The sequence below is a fragment of the Buteo buteo genome, chromosome Z (assembly GCF_964188355.1).
Source record: "Buteo buteo chromosome Z, bButBut1.hap1.1, whole genome shotgun sequence".
Classification (NCBI taxonomy): domain Eukaryota; kingdom Metazoa; phylum Chordata; class Aves; order Accipitriformes; family Accipitridae; genus Buteo; species Buteo buteo.
The window spans coordinates 27,165,013-27,189,934 of NC_134204.1; the positions used below are offsets into that span (position 1 = coordinate 27,165,013).

Sequence of the window (24,922 nt, forward strand, 5' to 3'; positions counted from 1 at the left end):
CAGAGTTAACCCTCTTATCACAACCATAGTAAGGATTTTGGAGGTCACAGGGTCACAGAGATAATCCACATCAACACTGAGTTTACCAGATCTCTCCCATTAGTATGTTTATACTTGACATGCCATTAAATAGGAGGTGTTTTACAGGTCTAATTTGCAACAGTTTCCAAAAATAAGCCCATGGATCCATGGATTGTATTTTTAAATGAAGCTAAACTTGAAACTTCTATAATACATAACCAAAGAGCATGCAAAGAAAGGTAATGTTTGTTTTAATTTCTGAATGCAAATTTACGAAACACTTTACAAGGCATAAGTCTAAGTTATTTAGGGATAACAATTCCCCAAACAGACATTTCTTGTTATCTTAAAAAACTGAGGCTGGAAAAAAACCCCTGCAAAACCTACAACAGCATTTAAGGGTTCCTGGTCATTCATTTGCACTCAGACATTTGACTATATGCAATAGTTCAAGAAGAGCACGTGGCTGCTTCTAGCAGGCAGACCCTTTAATAAGGCATTTGCCACAGACACACCAAAAGAATTCTTATACTGAAGAAGGCAAAGAAAGGAACAGAGGCTTTTATTTCCCAGGGCCAATCCCCCTCAATTTCCTGCCACCAGAGACTTTTTCCCATGGAAAGTGAGACGTGAGCAAGGAGGAGGAGGGCTCTTTGGCACCACAACAGGGAAGCTCAATACACAGGACATAACAGAGGACAGAGAGAACAAAATCCTCTTACAGTGACAGAAAAGAATTTGTAAAGTCAAGATTGAGGGAGAAGAAGAGAGATACATGAGCAAATACTGTAAAATGCTGGAATAAAAGTTTTTCACCAGAGTATTTGAATTAAACATTAGTTAAACCACATTTGGCAGCCCCAGCAGTGTGTCATCCTGGCCACACAGTCTGCAAGGCAAGGCAGTGCTCCAGTCCACTGGTGAGAAATTGTGCAAATTCTCCATACCCTCCCCTCACACCTTTGGGCCTCCTCCACCCAAGCCTATACCCACATCCCCAATATTAGGACACTAAAAAGCATTTAACAGAGCCATGCTATAACAGTTGAAAACACAAAAACAAAAGCCGAGCCCCTCTTGCATAAAAACTACTGATGAAAGCTGAGCTCAGTACAACAGGCGCTAGGCAGCATCCCATTTATGTCTGCCTGTACCATGAGACTGAGCTGCAAACGTGAAGCATTTGTCAGCACACTTCAGTGCTGTAGTTTCAAGAAAAAGCTAGTTGCATTTTAGATAGTCAAGGTGACTTAAAACCTTAGGTTATATGAGAACATGGAACTATTTTGCCTTAGTGTGAAAGAGGCCAATAAATTTAGTGTCATCTTTTTACTCCTAGTCAAATTTGTACTTTAGGTACCCAGCACCCCAGGAGCACCTGCTCATGGCAGTTCAGCTCCATGATCACTCTCAGGTTAGCAATTCAGGTGCTGCTACTGCACCAACACAGCACCAGCCAACCCCACCCCGTAGCCAGAGCAGGTCTGAGCTGGCAGTGCTCTGAGCCAGGCTCGCTGCTACCTGAGCTGCCCTCACTGCAGTGGGGCAGGAGCTTACAGCACTGCCAGGCTGCTGGAAAATATGTGGACAGGATTACATGTACAGATACCAGAAAAGCACTGCTCAAAGCTAGAGAGGCAGAAGGAGTTCCTTCCTGAGCCTCCACTGCCAATATTGACTTGAAGGTATCTAATGCAACAGTTTAATAAATATGCAGAAGAAAATATGCCAACTTTAACTACATGAACAGAGATCATTCAACAGGCTACTAAGAAAAAATGGCTTTACAGCACCAAACACCTATTGCAGATGTTCTGTTATTACGGTATTTAGTACTTACAGGTCTACTATTATGTTGGAAGACACTATCTTTTCATTCTTGAAAAATTGAAGGCTCCAATCAAAACAGTTTTCTATAGGCTTCCTCTGTCAAAAAGCACAGTCACAAGCAGCTAGCACATGTCCCACAACAATAAAACCAGATGGGCTGAGCCTTTTTCTATGACTCCAGTTAAGGGAATTCAGTCCATTCCCTGAACATTTGCTCTGAGAAAGGGCTCTGGACAAAGGCAGACACTGCAAGCACTCAAAAACCTATCACAGCTGTGAACTTGGAAGGCAGGTTCACTTGAAATAGTAGACTAATACATTTTATTAAATCATGAGGCTCTTCAATATGGCATTTTTCAAATCTTTCCAACACTGAACTACTGTCCCCCTCCCTTAAAAATGGCTATACCTCTCCTAATCTAGTTATTACATTGTCCAAAGCATGCAGGCTCAGATTTTCATACAGAAATACACATGCATCTTCTGGCCAGCAGACAGACATTATCTGCCCACACAAGTTTTGTGTCACACAGGATCTACAGGACCATGGTTCTGGGCCGGATCTCACTGCCAGACACAGCACAAACAAGGAAAACAAAAAACCACCATTAGCATGGGAGTGTTGACAACAGAAGTCCAGTAAAATGACATCCTGATGTAAAATTAAAAATGTTTGCTAAACCAGTCGTTGCCCTGAGCTTTCTCATAGAGCCTCATTTCTGTGCATTCACTTTCCTGAGTCCTCCTCCCCCCATTTCCTAGAAAAAGGTCTTATTTCAGGCTTATGTACGTGCTACCACAAGTCCAACCACATCCATTTACAGACACTGAGCACTATTACAATACATGGACCTTAGGACTATCATACCAAGGGGACAGTGTTGCAACAGCAACCACAGAGCATGCTCCTGGAGCCAAGTGTCAAAACTGCTTGATTTCACAGACTGTCAAGTGCCGACACTGGCAGAAAGCTCTAGGATTCCTCAGATGTGTCTCAAGATACTTAAATTCCCACAAAGTTTAGAAAAAGTCTCATTTAACCACACAGATGCAAGATAGTTTTGGCATTCAGCACATAACCACGTCTGCTGCCAGAACGTTTAACATTCATTTTTCTGCTTACAGGTATACATATCCTTTACTTTTAAACCTCAGGCTTTCTACAGTATCATCAAGTGAGACTTTAGTAGGAGCAATACATTTAAAGACATTAACTAGTTCTGACATCATCTTATTGTATAATGATACCAGAGCACAGCCATCTCTTGTCTAGTAGGGTCCTTTAACCTGGTACAGAAAAATAACATGGTTCATTTTATCTTAACTTCAGTATAATTGTTCTGTAAGGAGACAGAGTAATGGAGTTGGAGGAAGTATATGAAAATCCAACTCCAAACAATTTCGTTAGCTTCAAGTGTTGCCATCTACAATTACAAACATGAAATGCAATTTATCAGCCTATTGCCCAACACTTTCCACCTACATTTAACTGCCAGTCTCACTGTCTCCAGCAATACTTCATGTAACTCCTTAATAAAGTTGTAACTGTTTACCTTTGCATACTTTGCTAGCTGGTCACTTCAAGGCACAACAGATTTCCCCAAGATTCAGGTGCTCAAAGAACACCTTTAAAACTCTAGCTCCTTTCTACAAACTACCCAGTTGACCTTAAAACCCTCTGCTAATAAACCCTCAGTTTATGTTCCTGAAAAAGTTGCAAGCCTAAGGAAGCAGATTGATGGATCCTGAAGAGGCGATGAACACCAATTGCAAGTTCTTTCTTTCCCTTACAGGTCATCCTACCTCCACTTGCCTAGTCCAAAAGCCATTAACAGGGCCAAGCTTGAAGGCAGCTTGGAAAAGGCTATACTGGTAAGTAGCCTGTCTGGTTGGAAAGTTTGCTTAGTTTCCACACGCTTACAGCAAGAATGACATTTTTCACATTGGCTTTAAAGAAAGCCATTTTTTTTAAAAGGCTGGTTGGTCAGATTAGCACATCACTAGAGACTCGAGGCATTGAAAATGATATTGCACATTCTGGGAGGAATTTGAAACAGGCTTTCTGTCTCCAGAGGTTGATTCATGAGGAAATAAATAGTAAAGTGTGAGAAGTTCTTGTCAGCTTTATACATTCACTGCTTGCTTAAATAAATAACTTGTGATTTGAATTCCACATATTGACACATTTACCATTTGCTTTGTTCATTTCACTGGAATTACTTTAACCCATTTGCATTTTATTAGCAATATACATTAACAATCCTCAATAAGAGCCAAAATTTTACCATATGGATTCCATTTCCTTACATTTTACCTGCTGTAACCTCAGTTCAACTTAACACAATCAGAATATAAATGAAATAATGAAAAGGACAGTTTAATATTGCCAGGCTAGTAAAATACACTACTCAACTATGAAGGACATAGAAAAATGTTAGCTTCTACAGCATGCCTTAGTATCAACCCTGTTAACTGGGTTTAGTGAGAAGAAAAATGCTAAGTCTCTTGCCTACACACACCACCAAATTTGTTTCTAGCATTAGAAAGTTTATACTTCATTTTCCTCTGAGAAGAAGGTATATTGATAAGTCAAATGCATACACACACCTACATAAAAGGAGGAGTGATTTGCGGAGGGTGAAATACTTTGAAGATTACCCAAAAAGGGTGATAAGCTCATCTGAAAGGCATTCATCCCTCCCTACACAGGGAGCTGGAAGCAGAGGCACAAGTTAACAGCAAAAGGAGACATGCCTGCAGCCTTCTGCTGAAACCAAAGGCAACTTTCATTATATGTAGTCACACCAACATCACCAGTGGCTACTACCCCACATGCAAACATTTGTGGATCAAGTACAGGGCAGAAGGCCACTGCAGAAGCAGAGTGGAAGAACAGGAAAGAGGGGCTGGAAACAATCAGGAGGAAGGGCAGAGCACAGACTGAACTCACCGCGGTGGCAGCAGGAAACCCAAATTCAGGTTTGTCCACCCCTCATCTGTTTGCACATGTTGATGTTGACCCACGGCTCTGTTGGACTCCTACTGCTGCCAGTTTAAATGCTCTGCTGTGCAAACAGCAGCTAAGATCACCCTAATTATGTTGTTTGAGACATCTTAGCCAACACATAGGACCAGAATAAAGCATGAGGCTTACTATATAGCAAAGGGGGACCCTAGAGCCTGAAGAAGCTAAGCATGTCTGACAAGAGCTACTGTTGCTTCACCAAAAGGCAAACTAGTTGAAATCCACAAGGAAGAGCATAACACTAAGGTTTTTCATCATTGTCATTATTTTGGTAGAAACTCAAAAGACCAATGGCCATATAAACAGTAATCAATTAAGGTAACTCCTTAGCAAATGCTGCACAGGATTTTCTGCTAAATCAGAACCCTGTCCTATTTCTTTTTCAAGCTTGAAAATGTCAGAAAGTGCATCTGCATTACAGTCTGCGACCAGAACAGTGATTTATAGATATATTTGTAGTAAACCCCTGCTACCTGAAGGCTGGTTAGGGTGGGATTACTCTTGGCTGTGAGAAAGGAGGAAGACAAGAGCAACAGGGACAGAGGGAGTGAGAGAGGAGGGAAGGGAAGAGCCTCTCACACTTCCTGAACAAAAGTCCAGCATGATATTCTGTTTGGGAGCGAACAGTTGCCAAATGGATTCAATATTCAGGTCATTGTGGGTCTGACATCAAAAAGCTTCCTACCAGCAAACTCACAGTACAGCAACCAGCTGGAAGAAGTGTGGTAAGGTGTAGCTTAACGAACAGAAAAGGAGGATGACAAGCAGGAATACTGGAGTGAGAGACAAAGAGAACCTGAGGAGAAAGCTGTGTCAGAGTGTCACTGCGTAACTCAGAAAAGAGCTACATGAATCTCAGGGTCTAAACCATAAGACTCAGGAGGACTGAAACACCAGTCTAGGAAAAGCCATAAGCGAGAGCATCACTGAAGCACTGAGTAAATTTGAAATCACTATGAGAAAGACTCCAGTGTAGAAACCCTCAGCCCTGACATCTGGTCTTAATTCTTTGACAAGTCATCATCTCCTGCTCCTTCCCTAGCCAGTCTGTTGCAGAGTCCTTCTTCTACCAACACCTGAACAAATTATCTTCTTCACTCTCTCCATACTCTGAAAGGAGCTCCAGAAAACACCTGAAATGTTGCAGCACATTTTTTCTTCAAGATATAAACACAAGCTTGTGAATAAAAAAGAATAGTATGCATGCCATGAGGTTTGCAGCCTTAAACTTGAAGAACACATTTCCCTCTGACTGCCTTGCTTTTCATTCCTAAATAATTTTAACAGCCACAATATCCTTGAAGTTTGTAATTCAAATTCTTTTATTTACAGGCACAATGTCCATTTTTTAATCTCAGTGGGGAGAAAAAAAAAATCCAAACAATTTATGCATTAGGGATAACACATCTGAATAATTGGCTTGCACCTACAGACCCATAGAATGAGATTGAACAATTTTAATACAAAAAATGGCTTAAAATTCACAAGAACATGAAGAAATGCTGTATGCTGCAGAACATGAACCCATAGGTATGATAAGTTTAGATCATGAACAGGACCCCTGCACCCAGAGGCAGAGAGTGAACAGAACCATGGCAGTTCCTACCCTTCCTCCAACATTCCCATCTCCCCTGGAAAGGCAGCCGAGCTGCTTGTGAAACAACTCCCCAAACTGCTGTGCAGTCAGCAACTGCTTCTGCAGCTGAGATGGCCCAGCACATGCAGGAACCACAAAAAAAGGATGGAGGTGCTGCATCAGGCTCACCCTAAAACCTCCTGGCCTGGCTGAGTGTGCTGGTCCACACAGGTGCAGGAAAGGCACAGCGGATGGAGATGCACCTTCTTTGTTTCTGCTTAATGGGTGAGATGATGATACATTCTTGCAGGAAGAAGGCAAAATCAGTGTATCCATGCAGATAACCAGTTCAGAGGCAGTCCGGTGTCAGCAGTGACCTCAGTTATCACTTGAAGCCTGCTTGGCTGTCTCCACTCCACAGTAGGCAAGCAAGTGCTTGCAGAGTTGTTGGAGTCGGCAGCATTGGCTCCAGGGTAACCTCCTCCCCGTGCTCCCTGCTAGGTCATTTTGGGAGCACACTGCATAGGCAGGCAGACATTGCTTGCAGGGCAATTGCCCACACTGCTTCTGGACAACTCCAGCTCTTGTTTCTCATTTACATACATACCCTGTAATAAGACTTAATTTCTCCTTCATCATCAGGAGTTAGAACCATAGGAGAGAATAAAAGCACAAAAGATTTAAGTCTCTAATCACAGACCTTTGAACAAGGTTTGAAAAGAGCAAGCAAAACCCCACCCTTCCACTCAGTACATTTAGTGCCAAAATATTGAGATTCAAAACTGCTCTGAGTGACAATGACACATCTACTGTTGTGCATATCACTGCAAAATCATCAGATATGGAGTGAACTAGATGTTCCTCCTAACTTATCAATAAACCCAGTACTTGCATTTCCAAAACAAGTCACTAACAGCTGCAGTCACAAGATCAGTTTTCACCCAAATCATACACTTACAAGTTTCTAACTATAACTGTATTAGTTGTACTAAATTCACATTTCCTCTAAACTGACAGCAAACTTATCAATCTCATCTTGAAAACTTACTTTTTCAGGTTACTTGCTTGTGTCTACTCCATAGCCCTCTCCAAAAAGTAAAGTTTGGATTAATGCAGCAAGTAGTAACCAGAGGACAGCCTCCTCTCTGCCTTGTATCCATTTCCACTAATGAAAGCACCGCAGTGACAATGTTAAATATGAATTGTGAATAAGATATCATGAGCATACTGAAGGCATTGTGTAAACACCTCAAAACAAGCATTCTGCCCAAAATAGCAATACCAAGACCATTAGAATAAAGGAAGCACAACTAGCTTCAATCATCGCTGTGGCAACCATAGTACAAGCAACATGCATAAACTCACCATCAAATTAAGCTATGTGTTTGCAAGTTTTGAAGTCTCTACCGAACAAGGAAATTCACATGCTCAAGGGTTGAGCAGTGACTTTTATCATCTTTTGTGTAGCTGCAGTGTGTTTTCTTTGTTGAAGCACTACTTCAAAAAATCAAGACTTTTGCTAGGACTTCTAATGGTTCTTCCTCCAAGCTTTGCCCCGGTTTCCAGCTCACACTCCATGGTCAGCCTCCTTATAATAAGGTGTTTACAGCTGCTACAGGGAGCAGACCAGTCTGAAAAAAATAGCTACTCCATCAGTACTACCTTGCCCAGATGAGTCCCTGCCATTCCTGCTCTATAGGGGAACTACTTCTGTAGAGACCCAGTGTCACAACAACCCTTGTTCATCATCAGTAGTTCTGCTTCTCCTGACCTGCACACTAAAGGCTGTCAAGAGTGAGCACAAGTAAATTACTTCTACCTAACCGGTGACAGTTTTCATGCAAGTGGTCAACTTCCAAGAAAGCCCATACTCTATAACTTGAGGAAATTAAATTGGAATAACTTGATCAGATGTAAATTTGCATCTCAGATGTGCCCAAGAAGTTAGTGCAGACCAGTTCTACTATTGCTATAGGAGCTCCAAAGTCTCAGCTGCTCATTTCTTCATCCTTTTGGGGAGTACAGATAGACCTGTGTCCTGATTTCAGCTGGGATAGAGTTAATTTTCTTTCTAATAGCTGGTATGGCATTGTATTTTGGGTTCAGTATGAGAAGAATGTTGATAACACACTGATGTTTTCAGTTGTTGAGAGATAGTGTTTAGACTAAGTCAAGGATTTTTCAGCTTTTCACGCTCAGCCAGAGAGAAGGCTGGAGGGGCACAAGAAGCTGGGAGGGGACACAGCCAGGGCAGCTGACCCAAACTGGCCAAAGGGGTATTCCAGACCATGTGACATCATGCCTAGTATATGAACTGGGGGGAGTGGGGCTGTGGGGATCATGGCTCAGGAACTAACTGGGCACTGGTAGGTAAGTGGCGAGCAATTGCATTGTGCACCACTTGTTTTGTATATTCAAATCCTTTTATTAGTACTGTCATTTTATTATTGTTATTATTAGAGTCTTCCTTTCTGTTCCATTAAACTGTTCTAATCTCAACCCACGAGTTTTACTTTTTTTTTTCCCCCATTCTCTCCCCCATCCCACTGGGTGCAGGGGAAGTGAGTGAGCGGTTGCATGGTGTTCAGTTACCAGTTGGGGTTAAACTCTGACAACCTGCCAATGGGCAGCATTTGCAGCCTGGACAGAAGCAGCCTACCAGTCAGCACCCTCCTGCCATAGATTTCAGAAAAAGGATACAGATGAATGTTGCAGAAATCCATCTTTATTTTTATCAGAAGCTTCTGTAGACATTTACAGAGCTGTTTAATTTTGTTGAAGTGTGGCAAAAAAAAAGGGGAAACTACTGAGTGTTATTGCCATGGTTCAGCATTATAGGAAACACCAGCCCTTGTTTTCCCTGTTACTACCCACAATACTAAGAAATTTGATTCATTTTGTTCTAAAATAACTCACATCAGTGAAATCTTCAGCAAAACCATGTGGTCTTACTTCTCGTGATCTGTATGAAGATAGAAATTGGAGCACAAGCAAGTAGTTTGCTTTACATTTGATAAAAGCTGTGTATTTTCTGAAGCATTCTAATACACTTGTTAAACTTCATTACCATAGTCAGAGGTGATACAAATTCAAAGCATCAAGCAGTCACATCCAATCCTTGCAGGTAAACTGTCTACCCACCTTCAGCAGTCAACTGCCATGCAACTTCAAATGCCAAACCGAGGCTGGTTCATCTCCCAGCCCCCACTAAATCACAGTGAAGATATCTGTGCTCTGCTGTGGTCTGAAAAGCAATATTCAAAACAACTTCTGAGCTCAGATGTAGTGAAATCACGTTTACTGTGTGCCTGGTTTTGTAAAAACAGCTGACTATTTTTCCTTGGTAAGAGTTCTGTCCCAAATTCATCTAAACATAATCCTTGCTCTCCTCAGGAATCCTTCATGTTCCTTTTCAGTTAAACCACCACATATCCATGCTGATATTTCAATGCATTATTTATTCTCCTATACTGTATTGAGAACACATGGAATTTAAGACTTGTTTACCATTGAACAGAGGCCAGCCAGCTATCAATTGGGTAAATCAGTTGGGCCTGAAAAACTAAAAATCCCAGAAATAAGCAACATATACTGCAAGTCACATCTCTTCCCTACAGTTTTGAGGCCCTGCAAGTCAAGAGTAATTTTACCAGCAGAAAAGGGTTGGAAAAGCATCTTGAATCTTCTTTACATACAAAAAGAATTTTTCTTTCTTGTTCAAGTAGTCTTATCACTGTCAATATTTAGACAGCTCCTTACAGTTTTCTTACCACTACGGCCTGGTGAACGCTGCCATGCCTTTACTGACACTTACAGATTTATGAAACTATAGCACTAGAGACAAAATTTCCTGAAAAACATTTCTGTAACTCAAAACTCCCTGGGCAGCAGCAGAGCCAAGAGCAGTCCCAGCCCTGGCTGGCAGGCAGGGCACCATGGTGGGAGCAGCACTGCAGCAGAGGCACCAGGGGAGACCACTGTGATGCACGCTGCTCCTTCCCCTATGCCCCAGTCCACGCTCCCATGCTGCCTGCACATTTTGCTGCTCCACTGCAGACACGCTTTCCACATCTCTAGCAACACAACGAAATCAACTTGACCTGCCGTTCCCTCAGCCGCTTGTGCTCATCCCTGGTCCAGCTACTACATCATGTTGGCAGACCTGCCTGTGGGTTCGTGCTGTGAGCCAGACCAGGGACCTAATCCAGCCAAAAATAATCCCATAGAAGGAGTCAAGGTTGCTTCTTCCACCAGCAGACCTGACTGAAAGCATATGCGAAACCACAGCTTCAGGGTGTGGTTCCAGAGCAATTTAAACACATTTAAATTCTGGCTGCCACAGTCCCACCTGGCCAGAAAGTTCCCCCTGCCTTGGGCCAGCAGGCGCAGCTGTGAGGTCTGCAGCCAGCCCCTGCAGAGGTCTGAAGTGGCTGCAAATACAGCAATGCAAATCAGCTCTGCAAAGAGAGATTAGCTTCCTGCCAGATTAGGTCTCCGTGCCATTGTATGAGCGTTGGCAAGAGGTGAAGACCACAGCAGCCTGACAGAGCAGCTGAAGGCACCTCTGGCGAGTTCAGGCTGCTGAAACATCACCAGTTGCCACAGTCTGCAGCAAGGAGGTAGCTGGGATCCCAATGTAGTTAACACCAGTTAAAAATAGCAACTTCTCTTATGAAAGAAGATAGCCCTGGATACAGGATCATGTTTTTGGAAAAGCAAACCTGTGTCCTTGTTTAGTTTTCAAGTTTTTACCCTGTTTCTAATCACTTCAACCAGACTATTAGATGCAGATATCCCCTGTACTTATTTGCAATTCCCCAAAACGCCTTAGAAACCTCCCTTTAAAAACACAAGTAAAACATTTACTAGCCCATGGTTTGACGTTACAACCCTGTGAAAGAGTGGTTGACTTAATGAAGCCCATTTCTGTAGAGAGTTTGGGCATTTCCCATTCCAACTGTCCCTGGATTAACCTGTGCTGTGCTCCTACAAGCTGTAAGGCTCTAATCCTGCAAATGTAACCAGGATACTGAACAGCTTTACATATCAAGAACAAATGCAGGAGGATACCCTTAATTTTCAGGAAGAACAGCCAATAGAGGATGGATAGCATGCATGACTACATATTTCCCATCAGACTTTGGAGCCTGGTAAGAATCAGTTTGAATACCTTGCTAGATGCCAGAAGAGCATTTACTGCACTTCGAAAGAAGCAGGTCACAGTCCACAGGGAAAGACTGGCAGAGACCACATCCTTCATCACTCATTTTAGCTGAAGATGCAGACTGCTTAGCCTGATCCACACAAGCCAAGCAAAGCACCTGGGATGGGGACAGAAGTTTCTGCCCACTTTGGGGCCTGGCAGGCAGGGCAGGGCAGGCACCACACCTTGAGGCAACAGGTCCTTAGGGCCTGACAGTGGTTTGCCAGCAGTTGTGAGTCAGAGCTCTAAGGTGCTCCTTGAATCTAACTCCTGAAGAATTTATACCTGGCTGACCTCTTAACTTGGGCAATAAGTGATAACAAAGAACTCACATAATTCCTCCAGGTAAGTGTTTCTTGCTAGTGCGTAGTCATTTGAACAGAACAGTAATTTAACACTGAAATCTGCCACCAGCATGGGTTCTTAATGGCCGCTTATTTGCTTACACATTTCAAAAGGTATTTAGGAGCCATGCAGAGTTCATATGAACACCACCTGATTCACTACCTCCCTTGATGGGAGCCAAGGAAGTTGATCTCCAAACCAAAGCATCCTTTTCTCCCCTCCACAGACCTCCATGCAAGGACCATGGCTCCAATCCCTCCCTCTCCTGCCACATCGCCCACCCTGACACCCTACCAAGGCCCTTGGCTACCACAGAGCACCCTGCCTGCCCCACCACCCCATCACTACCACGGACCAGCGTACCCTTGGCCAGTGCCACAGCAGCTTGCAAAACAGAACTGGAGCAGTGCCAGGGGCAATGTGTCGGTCACCAGCACAAACCTGCCCCTGTGCCAGGTTCTCAGCAGCCCCCTTCTCCCCCCAGCTGTGAAGATAAGGCAGTCTGTGTCCTGCAGACAACCCTCTTCAAAGCCCAGCTGGCCCCAGGCTGAAGGGGCCACTGTTGTTTTCTGAAGGTGAACGTAAGCACCAAGGTGCAGGAAGAGCTGACCCATGAATGAGCGGTCCCGGGCCCAGCTCCTGTCCCAGCCCATCTCATCAAGGATCGGCAAATGACATGCCCACAAGCAGGTATTCCTCCCCACTTGCCTCCCCTCCCCAGGATAGGGAGACCTGGCCCCTGCCCTCCCTGATCGTGCTCCCCAGGCCGGCGTGGGCACCGCTTCTCCCCCTGTCCAGCACCTGCGCTTTCATTCCACAACATGCAGCAGTTCAAGGATACCCATTCCAAAAAAACCACTGAAACAGCCTGAACAAGTGAAGCAGGTTAATCATTTCCTGCTAGGAGAAGGGCACAGGAGAGCACACTTGCTTATCATCCCACTGAAATATAACCAACCAGTCCTGCCTATCACTGCCAGGCATTTTTTTTTTTTTCCATCTTACATGTAAGATTATTCCTAGTAAATCATAGTCAGCTTGAATTAGCAGCAGTATCAAGCAAATCTTGACCTAGAACAACTAAGTAACTGAAACACCACTTAACAGGAGAGCTGCAAATCTGCATACTTCCTATTCCCCGCCTCAAGTATTGGACTTGATCTAGCACACTCGCGTGTGCTATAAATCCCGTTTCCAGCACAATATTAATATTTCCTGTTTCAACAGTGTTCAAGTAGCTTTAAGCATGCTGTAACACAGCTCTGTCCTTTCTTTACCAAGAGACTTCAGGGGAGATGAGCCTGCTTTGTACAAAAAACACACAGAGAACCACTCCTACCAAATGAATTATGTGCACTTGGTTAAACAAAGCAGTTAAACTTTTCAAGTTCTCATTCAGCAGTTTAATTATTAGCAACCTACAAAAGAGTGGAAGAGATAAACAGTGTATTTGGTTGCCAAATTACACCCATCAATAAGAAAGGAGAAGAAAAGTGTTCTCATAAGCCACAAGTACTACAAGAAAGTATACACCCAAAAGAATGTATATGCATAGGATACAGTTAAGCTTTTTTTTTTTTTTCTCACTTTAAAAACCCCATCTGTTTTCACTTAGAAAAATCCTATGGAACTTTTACCAAAAGGTTTTTTCCCCTCTTAAATTGAAAAATAGCCATTTGTTTCCCTGCACTTAATAGATATGCAGACAAATACATAGTTTCTGAAGTTAAATGCTTTTTAAAAGCCACTGGTTTGCACGCTTTCACATCCTGCCAAAGAAAGAAGCTAGGTGCAGTTTCATAGAGAGGCGTAGGCTGTGTTTCACTTTAGGTTTGCCCTGCCTGTCTCCACAGGCAGGGCAGCTCTCCTTCACAAAGCTTCATGCTGTTTATTTGTCTCATCTCCTAACTCCTAGTGCCAAACAGAAGCAGTCCTGGGAGCCAGGACCAGAAGTACAAGCAACGCCCTCATCACTGGATACCAAAGTCAAGTTTCCCCTGTATTTATACATCTGTGCCCAGTGAAGTTGACTTTCCAGGTTCAGCAGGAGAGATGAAGACTTATTTAGCTGCTTGTCTCCCAATAGATGTTCCTGATGATGCTGAAGCACCTAGTTTCTCTCCCAGTCAGTATACAGGGACCTGGGACGCATATTAATTCAGCTGCTCTGAGCATCGAAATGCCTGAAATCCTTTGCAAATCCAGACACTCATGGCTTCACTCACTGTAGCTTTACTACATTCCTGGAAATGTGGTGAAGCCATTCAGACATTTCTTAAAAACTTAAGTGTTTGTTTCTGCACACAGGTTTCAGGGAGAACTAGCTAAAAAGGACCCGAGAGTGTTAAGAAAAAGGCATTCTCAAAGATACACCGCTGCCTGATTTGCTATTTTCATATGTTCAAAACTTCACTTCTTGGCACATCCAAGATTTATACCTTTTCTCTTCATAATCTTCAAGAGCACCAAGCATTTTTGCAGTAAAAATGGCTCATACCCTAAGAGTTGTATTACAAGTCCCAATTCTCTGCAGTTCTGTGAACCTCTGCATTTGATTGTGCTGCGACTGAGAAACAAACCAGGCAATAGCTGTAGCCAGACTGGAAACCAGCTACATAAATTCAGTTGCAGTGTGCCTGTTAACACAGTTTCTGCTGTATAAGCTGCTTCCTTGTACTTTTATGATCTCGCTTGAGTTGGCACTGGATATGAATATCTGAAAGACTCAATGGAGCACCAACAGAAATCTCTTCCCCATCTTTTTTTAAGCTATCAACAGCATGCAGATTTGGAGGCACCTTTCAATGAGTGGTCCAGGAAGCCACAAGGCTTTGGCCCTAACAGGCTTAGAGAAGGCTCAAAGACTGCTCTGAGCTCCTGTTTCTCCCATGAACCATGTTCATCCTGAACTAGCACCCACCCAGAAAGGGATCCTCTTGCTTGGTTTCATTCAGATATTTCCTGACTTTAATGATTAAAATGATCAGCTCTAAGAATTTTTTCTAGATGAGTATCTTTGAGTTACTACATCAGCAAAACTTGTAATGCAAAGCTAGTTTTCAAGTTAGGGATTTGTCTTCCCAGTTACTCACTTTGTGCTACAAGGTCTTATGCTAAGGGACACACTTTTTTTCCCCCAGTGGTATCCATTAGGCTACAAAATGTAGCCAAGATTTGCGTACATCTTCTTCGCTAGTTATCAAAGTGAAATGCCACCGATAACCATGCATTTGTTCATATAGTTCCCAATGAAGAATTATCAAAGTAAAATGCTAACCTTCTTCAGAGCAACACACAAACTCTGCCAGGAGCCTGAAGCCAAAGTCAAAAGTCCAAGTAAAGTTACATGTTTAAAACAGTACTAGGTCACTAAAGCAAGGAGTCTTAGTAATTCAATAGCCTAACTTGGACAATTTATTAACTCTTCTAGGAAATCCAGCATAGATGTGGTGTTCAACATAGGGAACTGCCAAAGTGCAGTTTTAGTTATGCAGAACACCTACAACACACGATGGGTTTCATAAGATTTGAAGATATTTTACCAGATAATGCTGGTGTAGAGTTTTTAAGTTAGGGAGCCTTTTTAGGATGCTGCTTCTCTCCTCATTCCAAAATGGCAGGCAAATACAGTGTAGATAAAGCATATTTTATTTTCTAGACACAAGCTAAAAAATGAAACATGCACCCATAGTTGTGACACCACTACAGACAAGGTTATGGTTCATTCTTTGGTGTATGGAGTTCTCTGTGGACTTCTTTGGTGTGTTGGGTTTTTTTAAATAAAGGCTTCAGCCTGGCATATTCGAGGAGCCTTTGCCGAGTCCCATGAAAGGAAGGTTGTGTCAAAGCTTCCCGCAGCAAAAAAATATCCCTGCTAAAAAAACAGAGGATGCAGTGCAGTACAGCAGCCACAGCCTCTCACTCAGGGAAGGACAGAATTGCCACTGGAGCCTGAGCAAGCAGGCAGCATCGGTCAGAGGGGAAATGGCATCAGGAAAGCCAAGAAGGATGCTCTCACCCACTCCTGTCCCTGGGACAGAAGACCAAACGCCAAGAGAGTGGCTACAACTCAAAACACAAACTTCTCCCTGGTCATCACAGCAAAAAGCTTTGAAGTATCATAGCAAAGCATAAATACTAAAAGGACAGACCATATCTTTAAAACTATATTCAGCATCCCTAACTGGTCATTCTTACCCCACAAATAAGGCCCGAGATTCTTAAAATACCCTGAGCAGCTCTGGCAATAAGGTAAGTCAACCTCAGCACCCAGGCAGGAACCAAAGCACAAAGCACAAGCCCTTTGCTTTAAGTCAAAACCTCATCTTTGAGCATATTGGACTTCATGGCAGACTAGTAAGTGCTACGTGTCCAGACTCAGATGTTCTGATACCTGCCAGACCAGATCTGCACAGGAAAGCCCCTGTTGCTTGGAGCCCAATGGGCACACCACATACATTTTCTGCATGTCAGGCAAGTGGACCAAGTGCCAACCTGGGGCTGGAGCACCATGCAGCACACTGCCTGGACCCTACCCTACCACAGCAGCAGTGGCACAGCAAGTCAAGGTGACCAGGAGATTGGCTTCACAAGCAAAATATTCACCTTTGCTAACACACTAGCATGGGCACTTAGCCTATCCATAGTAACCACTCAAAAAAATGTTAGCAGTACTGACAACTGTGAACACACCTTCAAAATCTCTCATCCACCTACTAGGTAGTGCACATGAAAAATGCACCTACAGGCAGGTTCCATAGACTGCCTCAATTGCAAGCATCAATAGAGGAAAATGCTCAGGAGGGCACAGCACACTCCGTGCTGAAGGTCCCGCTGCCAAGCACCACCTTTGCTGTCCGCCCTGGGTGGAAGCAAGGTGACCCCTAACATTGTCAAAGGGTTTTGTGCTTCTTTCAAAAAAAGAGGTTTCAGAACCGGTTTTAAACAAAGCTGCTGTGCTAGACCTGGGAAGCTGCTCATCAGACCACAGGATGCCGGGGTTGTTGTGAGCTTTGCAAATAATTTGCATGTTCACATTTTGCAATGATCAGAGGCATTCCTTACAGGGATGGCACAGCCAAGGGCTTGCACTTCTCTGCCCACAGGAACCGGGAGAAAGCATAGCCCGGTGCAGGATCCCAGCACGGCACAGGAGCGCTGAGAGAGCCCTGCAGCAGCAGGAGAGAAGGTGCTTCAGGGCTTTTCTTAAATACAGGTTTGAGAAGTAAACACACCTCCTCTGAGAAGAGATGCCTGGTACCTGCACTGCTTCTCGCCTCACCCCAGTTGTTATTTAAAGCTGCAAAGGTCTAAACCCACGTTATTTAAGGTAGAAAGCAAAGTTTTAATTTTATAATCCGAAATTCCGAAGTGATAATCGAAAGGTTACAAAGTTACAATCCGAAGCGCTAGTCACAGCTCAAGTTGTAAAGCTACAACCCAAAGCGGTACCTGCAACACCAAGTTGTGGAGTTAAAACCCCAAAGCTGTAGCTCTAACCTAAAACTCCCAAGTTGCAACGCGGAATTACAGCTATAATCCATTCAGCAAGTTTCAGAACAAAACACAGCCCCACGAAAACCTGTTCAAAAAACCCCAGCCGCAGCTCGCTGCGAGCTAGCCTACAGCAAGCCGGAGCGCTGCGCGCTGCAACAGAGTCTCTCGGGCGGGTTTTATTTCCCCTCAAGTCCCTCTTTTAATATTAAACCGAGGCAGCCGGCAAGGGAGGGGGGCCAAAAAAAAGAAGAAGGAGGAAAAAAAAAAAAAAAGTCAAGCCTGAAGTGCCCCCCCCGACCCCACTCACAGCCGTAGCGGGGCCGCTGCAGGGACGCCAGCTCCTCATGGTGCATCCTGCCGCTGCCGCCGCCGCCGCCGGGAGGACGGCGCCGGCCGCCGCCCGCCCTTCTTATGCGCGGGCCGGGCCCCGCTGATTTGCTGCCGCCCGCGGCCGCCACCGCCCCGCGCGGGGACGAGGCCACCCGGGGCGGCTCCGCGCGGGGCCGCCGGGCGCCGCCGGCCGGGAGAGGCGCGTGTGCCGCGGGAGAGGCACCGCCGCGAGGAAAAGAAAAAACCCACAACCAACAAAAAACAGTCGTCGTCGTAGTCGATCCCCACACGCAGAAAGGGAGAAAAACAAAGGGAGAGAGAGAAAAAGGAACGAGAAAAGGAGAAAGAAAAAAGGGAGAAGAACGAGGGGGGGGGGGGAACCCCAAGCCAAACAGATCAAAAAGCAGGAAAAGAAAGAAAATCCCCGAACCGAAGAAGCAAAGAAGAGAAAGAGAAAAAAAAAAAAAAAAAAAAGCAAAGCAAAACAAACCCCAAAATTAAAAAAGGCAACCCCCCCAAACAAAAAAAACACACAACAAAAAAACAGAAAAGAAGAAGAAAAAAACCCAACCAAAACAAATTAAACCAAAAAAAGCAAACACCTCAGAAAAAAAAGCAATTTGAAAAGGAAAAAAAAAGCAATTAAAAAAACCCAATCCCACAACGTGAAAGGCCAAAGCACCCCCCCACCACCACCGCCCTCTCCCCCTCTGGCGTTTTGGCAGAGTGGGCTGTGAAGAAGGGTGAAAAAACAAGCCCAGGACTCCCTCCTGCAACTTTGCTCGTTTGAAGAACTCTCACCCTCCACAAGCAGTATTTTTGCTGCGCTGGGAAGCCACCACCACAACCTGCATGGCATCTTCGGAGTGGGGTGTGCCCACACGGGCCTGTCTCATGTTGGTGCCACTTTCTGAGGGGTTTTGCAAGGGAAGCAGGGCATGTGCCTATGTTTGTGGCTTCTCTGGTATCCTCAGAGAGGGCTTGATTTCGAACAGCAGAGCAACAAATCCGTGGGTCAAAGGTTCATGTTTTGTGGCCACAGGCTCCCAGGTGACATCTGAAATGCAGCTGGAGGTGGGCAGGGTCAGGGGTTTCTCAAATGGAGGTGTATTATAGGGAAGGAACGTATCTTCCTGGCAGTCTCTGAGCCCCTGACATGAAGTTTGCTGGAAGACAGAGGGTGAAACTGTGTCTGTGCACAGCCGTAACCTGCCTCACAGAGCCCGTGGGACACACTGCACCTGAGCATGCTTGTGGTTTAATGCATAGCCAGGTGACTCTCAATGGGCGTTTGCAGATTGTCTGGAAGATTTCAGTCATTTCTGTTTCAAAATAAAACAGTGCTGGATCTATGGACTCTCCTCTGTCATTTTCCACAGGTTTGAGGATGTCTGTAGGTTGTTTGCAAGGCCTTCGTTTTGCTCATTCTCTGTTCCTGGCTGTGCTGGGTGTGGCTCACAGGTTGAAAATATGCTGAGGGGGGAAAGACACTCCTGATAGTAGTTAAAACATGGATTATTCAGGGTGAAAGGACTGAAAGGTTCGGGAGAAAAATGGTGCCAAACAAGAAACACCATTACTTTTCTTGAAGTCATTTTGATATTCTCTGCTCCCTTTTCCTCCATCCCTAGAGCCCAGGGACGATGACTTACTGTAAAGTTGTGTGATGCAGGCACTGGAAGAGCTGCAGTCCACACTTGGCTTTCTGAATGCTTTCTTGAATTTTAAACAATCACCCATTTACTTGCTTCTCCTCTTATAAAAGAAAGAAAGTGGGTGACCAACATGGAAATGAAGAAATTGGCTTCTACAGTGTAAAGTGCATTTGAATTGATTGAAAACATTACATTTGCTTTAAATGACCGTTTGTACTGCCTTTTATACTGTTATACTTAGCCTAAGTCAAGAAAACATTGAATAACACTTACTCTCTCCATTTCTTTTATTCTTTAGACAAAATCAGACACATCAAAGCTTTCTTTAAAATATTTTTTCTGACTAAAATCAAGTGGACTTGTCCCCCTGAAAAGCTTATTTTTGGCAGAGCTGCATCACATTTTAAATGGCAACACTTCTCTCTTGAGAAGTGCTCGACCTGGTCTGCAGGGTGCATAGATGTGGTATGACACGGTGGCAGGAGGGTCTCTTTCCTGGAGGAACCATCCGGCAAAGCGCTGGAGGGTCTCTGCAAGACAATGCCGGTCTCTGCAAGACAATGCCAGTCTCTGGTGTGTTTTCTTGCTCCCTCACTCACGGTGGTCGGAAAGACAAGGGTGTGCGCAGCTGTGGTGTCACATGCACATATGTTGACAGCACTGCTGAGAAAATGTTCATCCTTGTCTCAGACTCTGTACCTATAACAGGTCCTTGGCCTCCTCCACCCCATGGCTCCCCTTGCCCTGGACTGGCACTGGCATTCTCGGCCCCACATGGGGACTCAACTTACTGCTCCAGATGAAAAACTAACTTTTTTCTTTCGGTACCGTTATTTCTTAGGACAGCAGTTCCTCCATCAATTTCACCCAGCTGCCTCTCGAATGCGAGTGCCAGCACAGAGCCGGGGGCAGCCTGGGGAGAGAAAAGAAAGGCCAGGGTACGGAGAAGTGAAAGTGTTTTTTGGCAGCGGTAACCTCTGTAATGCTTGCAGAACAACAGGCACGACAGGAACCAAATGCTCTCAGCAGGAGATGAGACAGGTAAAAGAATATTGAAGTAACAAGCAGCAGCTATGCGGGTCTGCTCATGACCTTTGGCACTAGATTTGTTAATCCCTGGGTTTCCGACTTGAAAGGCAAACTCTGTCAGCTCTTCGTGGCATGAAGATTTAGACACCTTTGGCAGGAACCAGGCAGAGGGGCTGCAGTCTGCCCCTGCAAGCTGCTGGGTGCTGCACGTCAAGCAGGGGAGCAGCCCCTCTGCACCCCCCTCCTCTCCTTCCTCCTTCTCCCCCTTCCAAAGCACCACTGCAGCTGTGCCCTGCGCCCGCTCGGCTGGCCAGAGTTTCCCTGCAAGAAAGGCAGCACACCATGCATTCTCCTACCATCTTATGGGAACTGATTGCAGTAAATGATGTAAAATCAACCACAGACTTTTAGTCAGCTACACCAGAGCTAAGGCTGTGGACCATATTCTCTTTTAAGTACTCAAGTGCTCTGCTTTTATAGTAACTAAGAAGCACACACTTAAGAAATCAGTATAGTCAGCTATCTAGAGTAAATGTTTGAATGTGAACATTTCCTGTTCGGACTCTGGGTCCTTTAATGGAGCTTAAGATCAATGTCCTCGCCATATTATCAAGGACATCGTGCTGTGGATAACGTATTTCCTACTGCATGCTTGCTAACAGAGCAGCTCCAGCCTCTGCACCTGCCTGTGAGCAAAGCAACACGGTCCTATACAGAAAAAACGTGGGAGCAAGCTCAGGGTGAACGGACTGTATTTAAATACACCGACTGTATTTTCAGAGGCAGCTATGGACTGCTCCAGATCTAACAGGAAAGTTAAGAGCAGGGAGGGATGATAACATACCCTTCCTACATCTCACTGCCTGCACTTGTACCAAAAAAACTGCAGAGGCCTCTGTTACTTCGTGTTTCCTCACAGTCCTGCTGTGTACAAAGGGATTTTATATGGCGAAGGATATTGATATTTGAAATTCTTGGGTGGCTTATGTAGCAGTGACGCAAGTACATGCAGGTAATTAGAGACACTAGGCTTTTTGTTGGAAATAGCAGCTTTAATATCACTTTTTCTGTGACAAAACCTTTATTTTATTGGTAAATTCTATGCCTTTGATGGCTGCGTTTGTCCTACAGAAAGGAAAACTGCATTTGCTAATTTAAATGAGTCTTCTTTTTTTTCCCCATTAGGTATGCAGAGAAAGACCATATCCTTTTTATTTTCTCAGAAGAGAAAGACTGGGCTGGAGAAATTGCCCTGGTAAGCAGGAGCAGGGAGCAGCTCCTTGGGTGGGTCAGCCTGAATCTGTGCAGCACAATACGGAAGGAGATTAGCTCCAGGCAGTCTCCCAGTTACCGCAAGGACCTTTTCAATTGTTTCCTTCGTGCAGCTAATTACAGGCTGACAAACTCAAGCTGGACTTGCCACACTGGCGCTTATGCAGACCCAACAGCAGTGTGTTGTAACCAAAAATGTCCCCTTGCAGTCAGCAGGCCTTTCCCTTTCTGGTGGGTGAAGGGACGGTGACTCTTGGGTACCACGGTGGCAGAGCTGGTCCTCATACACCGACAAGAATTTCAGCAGGAGTGCCACGTGAACCCAGATTAATAATTTTGCATAAATTGGAGTGAAAAGGCCATGACTGCTGTGTTTATGAACCCAAACCAAAGGTCAAGAAGCACTCAAGGCAATGCTAGGAAACACAAAATCGGGAAGTGCCCCCCCAGTACGGCTGCCGCAATGGCCTGCCATGGGTCTTGCAAGAGACCACCTCTGCGGGGAAGGGGATCAGCTGCAGGGATCAGCACTGGGAACCAGGCTGGATTACAGCCTCCCCCTCTGCATGGTATTTGTTTTATGCATTATTTATTGTCATGAGTTAAGTAAACAAATAAGTCATCAGATAGCTGGCCACAGGGATCCTTGAAAAAACACAGCTAGTATCAGTGGGGAGGCTGTAGCTCCCCTGCTCGGGAAAAGCAAGCGAGGGACATGACTTGGCTCTGCTCCCTGCCATGTGCACCCACAAGGGAGAGACAATGGTGCAACTCAGCACTCCCCTTCCCCGATTCCCCTCTCAGCTCTTCTCTTCCAATGAGTGAGGGTCTGTGGTCACAGCAGAAACCCTAGTTTAAAAAGTATATTAAGCTCAAGCTAGACCAGAGCTACGTCAATCAAAGCATCCCCAAAGAATATGAGATTTCACAAATTCAAAATACTGTGGCACACTGAATGTGCGGTTAAAATGGAGACCCAGAACAGAACTGCTGAAGTGATTTTCTCTCTCAGCAGCAATGGTTCCTTCCTATTGAGGAAGTGATTTTAACTTCTGAACTGTCCTGTCATACAGTCAGAGGCAACATTGAATACCAAAACTCAATGTTTAGAGGAACATGTACCTCAGATTTTATAATGCCTGCTAGGGTGAGCCAAGGTAGTTGGATATATGCCTAACTGAGTTCTGTTGGGCATCAATCTAAATAAAAAATAATAATAATAATGTTGTTACTTATCTTGAAATTGAAAACCCAGTTTTTAAAAGTAAAAGAAATAGTTTGTGGGATGGAGGGAAAACAAACATGTGGGTAACTTTGAGCCAAACTTTTAAAGAAAGAAACCAGAGGATGTGTGCACACAAATGTGCACACAAGACTTTGCCTATAGTCTTTTTGTATAACACTGTTACCCAAAAAAGAACGTGATTAGAGAAATTACTTCAGTGTCAGAAAGCTGTCATCTTTCTACCACCTGCAATTCTCATGTTGTTTGCCTTAAAGCTGCAGCTACCAAAGTAAGAAGGTGCTTAAGCACCTGCACTTCAGTTTTCTGAGGAAAAGAGCCATTCTAGACCTTGTGTTTTATGGGAAAACCTGCAAATACAGTCCTGAAAATATCAAAAGCCATATACCCTCCAGCATTTTTGTCAGTGAAACCTCATGATTTCTAAGTTAGTGCTGTGAATCCAAAGATTTTGATTTCAAACACTGACCCCTGGCAACAGCAATACTGTGACTCTCCAGTGACTCTTCCCAGGTCCTGAATTGCATGTTGCAAGCCAGAGAAGCACCACTCACACTGATGCTGCTGTGCTCATGGGGCTATCTGTAGGGTCACACTATTATCTCAGTCATGGGATCGAGCTGACTTAAGGTTCCTCTTCCCTGCCCAAAAGCTGTGATTTTTTTTTTTCAGAAGCCAGCTCAGCTCCCACAGAGCTGCTTAAGTATAAAAGAGGGCAAAGTGATGTGTCCTGTGCTGAAAGTGAGAAGCAGTGGTGGGGTGGGTATACCAGGTTATACCATAGCTTGCTGCATCTACCTCTAATTGCTTCATATTATGTATCCTAACCTTACATAAGGTGCATTTCTAAGAGGTACTTTCATATGTCCTTTCCTATCAGGTGAGGGGTCCCTCCGCTTTTCCCATCCTGGTAAGACTTGGTTAAATCCTGCTTGCCAAGGTACCTAAGAAACCAGTTTCTCTGCTTGAACAGGTTTAAAAAAAAGAAGTATTTGTTCAAAATGTCTTGGACAAATGCCCTGGTTCCTGCAAAAGTGGCAAGAGTTTAGCAAGATAGAGGTGGAAATCTTCCTGCAAGAACTCTGCCAGAAAAGAGCTTTTTCCATTTGTCTGTTGGAATAAATATTTATTCATTTAACAGAGTACTTCGGAGTGGCAGACTCCTTGTCTAAACATAATGAATGACCATAAAAATGAATTCAGAACTGTTTGAAAGCAGGGAACATCTGTGCCCGGCTGCAGCTCGCAGATTCAGCAAAAAAGCATTCTTTAACGGGTTGGATGTAGCAAAATTAAAATCTTGATTTTTTTCTCATATGTTATCCACAAGCTATAAGTGATCTGCTTGTGGCAGTGTTTCTTGGGGGGAGGGGGATTTTTAGGGGGTCTGGGGTGGGATTTTGGGGGGTTTTGTAGCACAGCATCTGTGTGCTTCTTTGTGATTTCATGTGCTTAGCAATGTTTCCACTCCACTAAAAGTCTATGCATTATTCACTCATTATTGTATTATTTATTTATTACTCTCAAGGCAGAGCGCTAGGAGCTTTGCATTTACAGCGTACCGAGTGATAGCTAAGGCAACCCTACAACTATTTCTTGCCTGCCAACAGTTGCCCCACTGATAAAGCACAGGCTGAACTCCCATGGATTTCCACTAGACTAATTCTGGTCGTCTTATTTCCACCACTTTTCCACTGGCACGGCTCCAGTCTTTTGAAAAGCTCCTCATTATTCACATTAGTGTAAAAAAATGAAGAACACGTCTAAAAGACTGACAAATTCAGGCTCTGGGAGGCTCGGCGAGGAGAGCTAATTCCAGCATCCAGAACCCTTCACAGGCAACACAGTGTCAGCAACGTCCTCTTATTTAAATCAAAATGGCTTCAGTTTGATTACA

General features: G+C 44.3%; 1 protein-coding gene across 1 annotated transcript in view; it reads right to left on the reverse strand.

The window, feature by feature from the left end:
- IQGAP2 (IQ motif containing GTPase activating protein 2) overlaps window positions 1-17,875 on the reverse strand; it is a 130,752-nt gene extending 112,877 nt beyond the window's left edge. The window contains exon 1 of the mRNA XM_075021369.1: window positions 17,804-17,875. Within this exon, the coding sequence (XP_074877470.1) occupies window positions 17,804-17,849 (46 nt within the window). The 5' untranslated portion in view covers window positions 17,850-17,875. The remainder of the gene's footprint in view (window positions 1-17,803) is intronic.
- Between the last annotated feature and the right edge of the window lie 7,047 nt (window positions 17,876-24,922).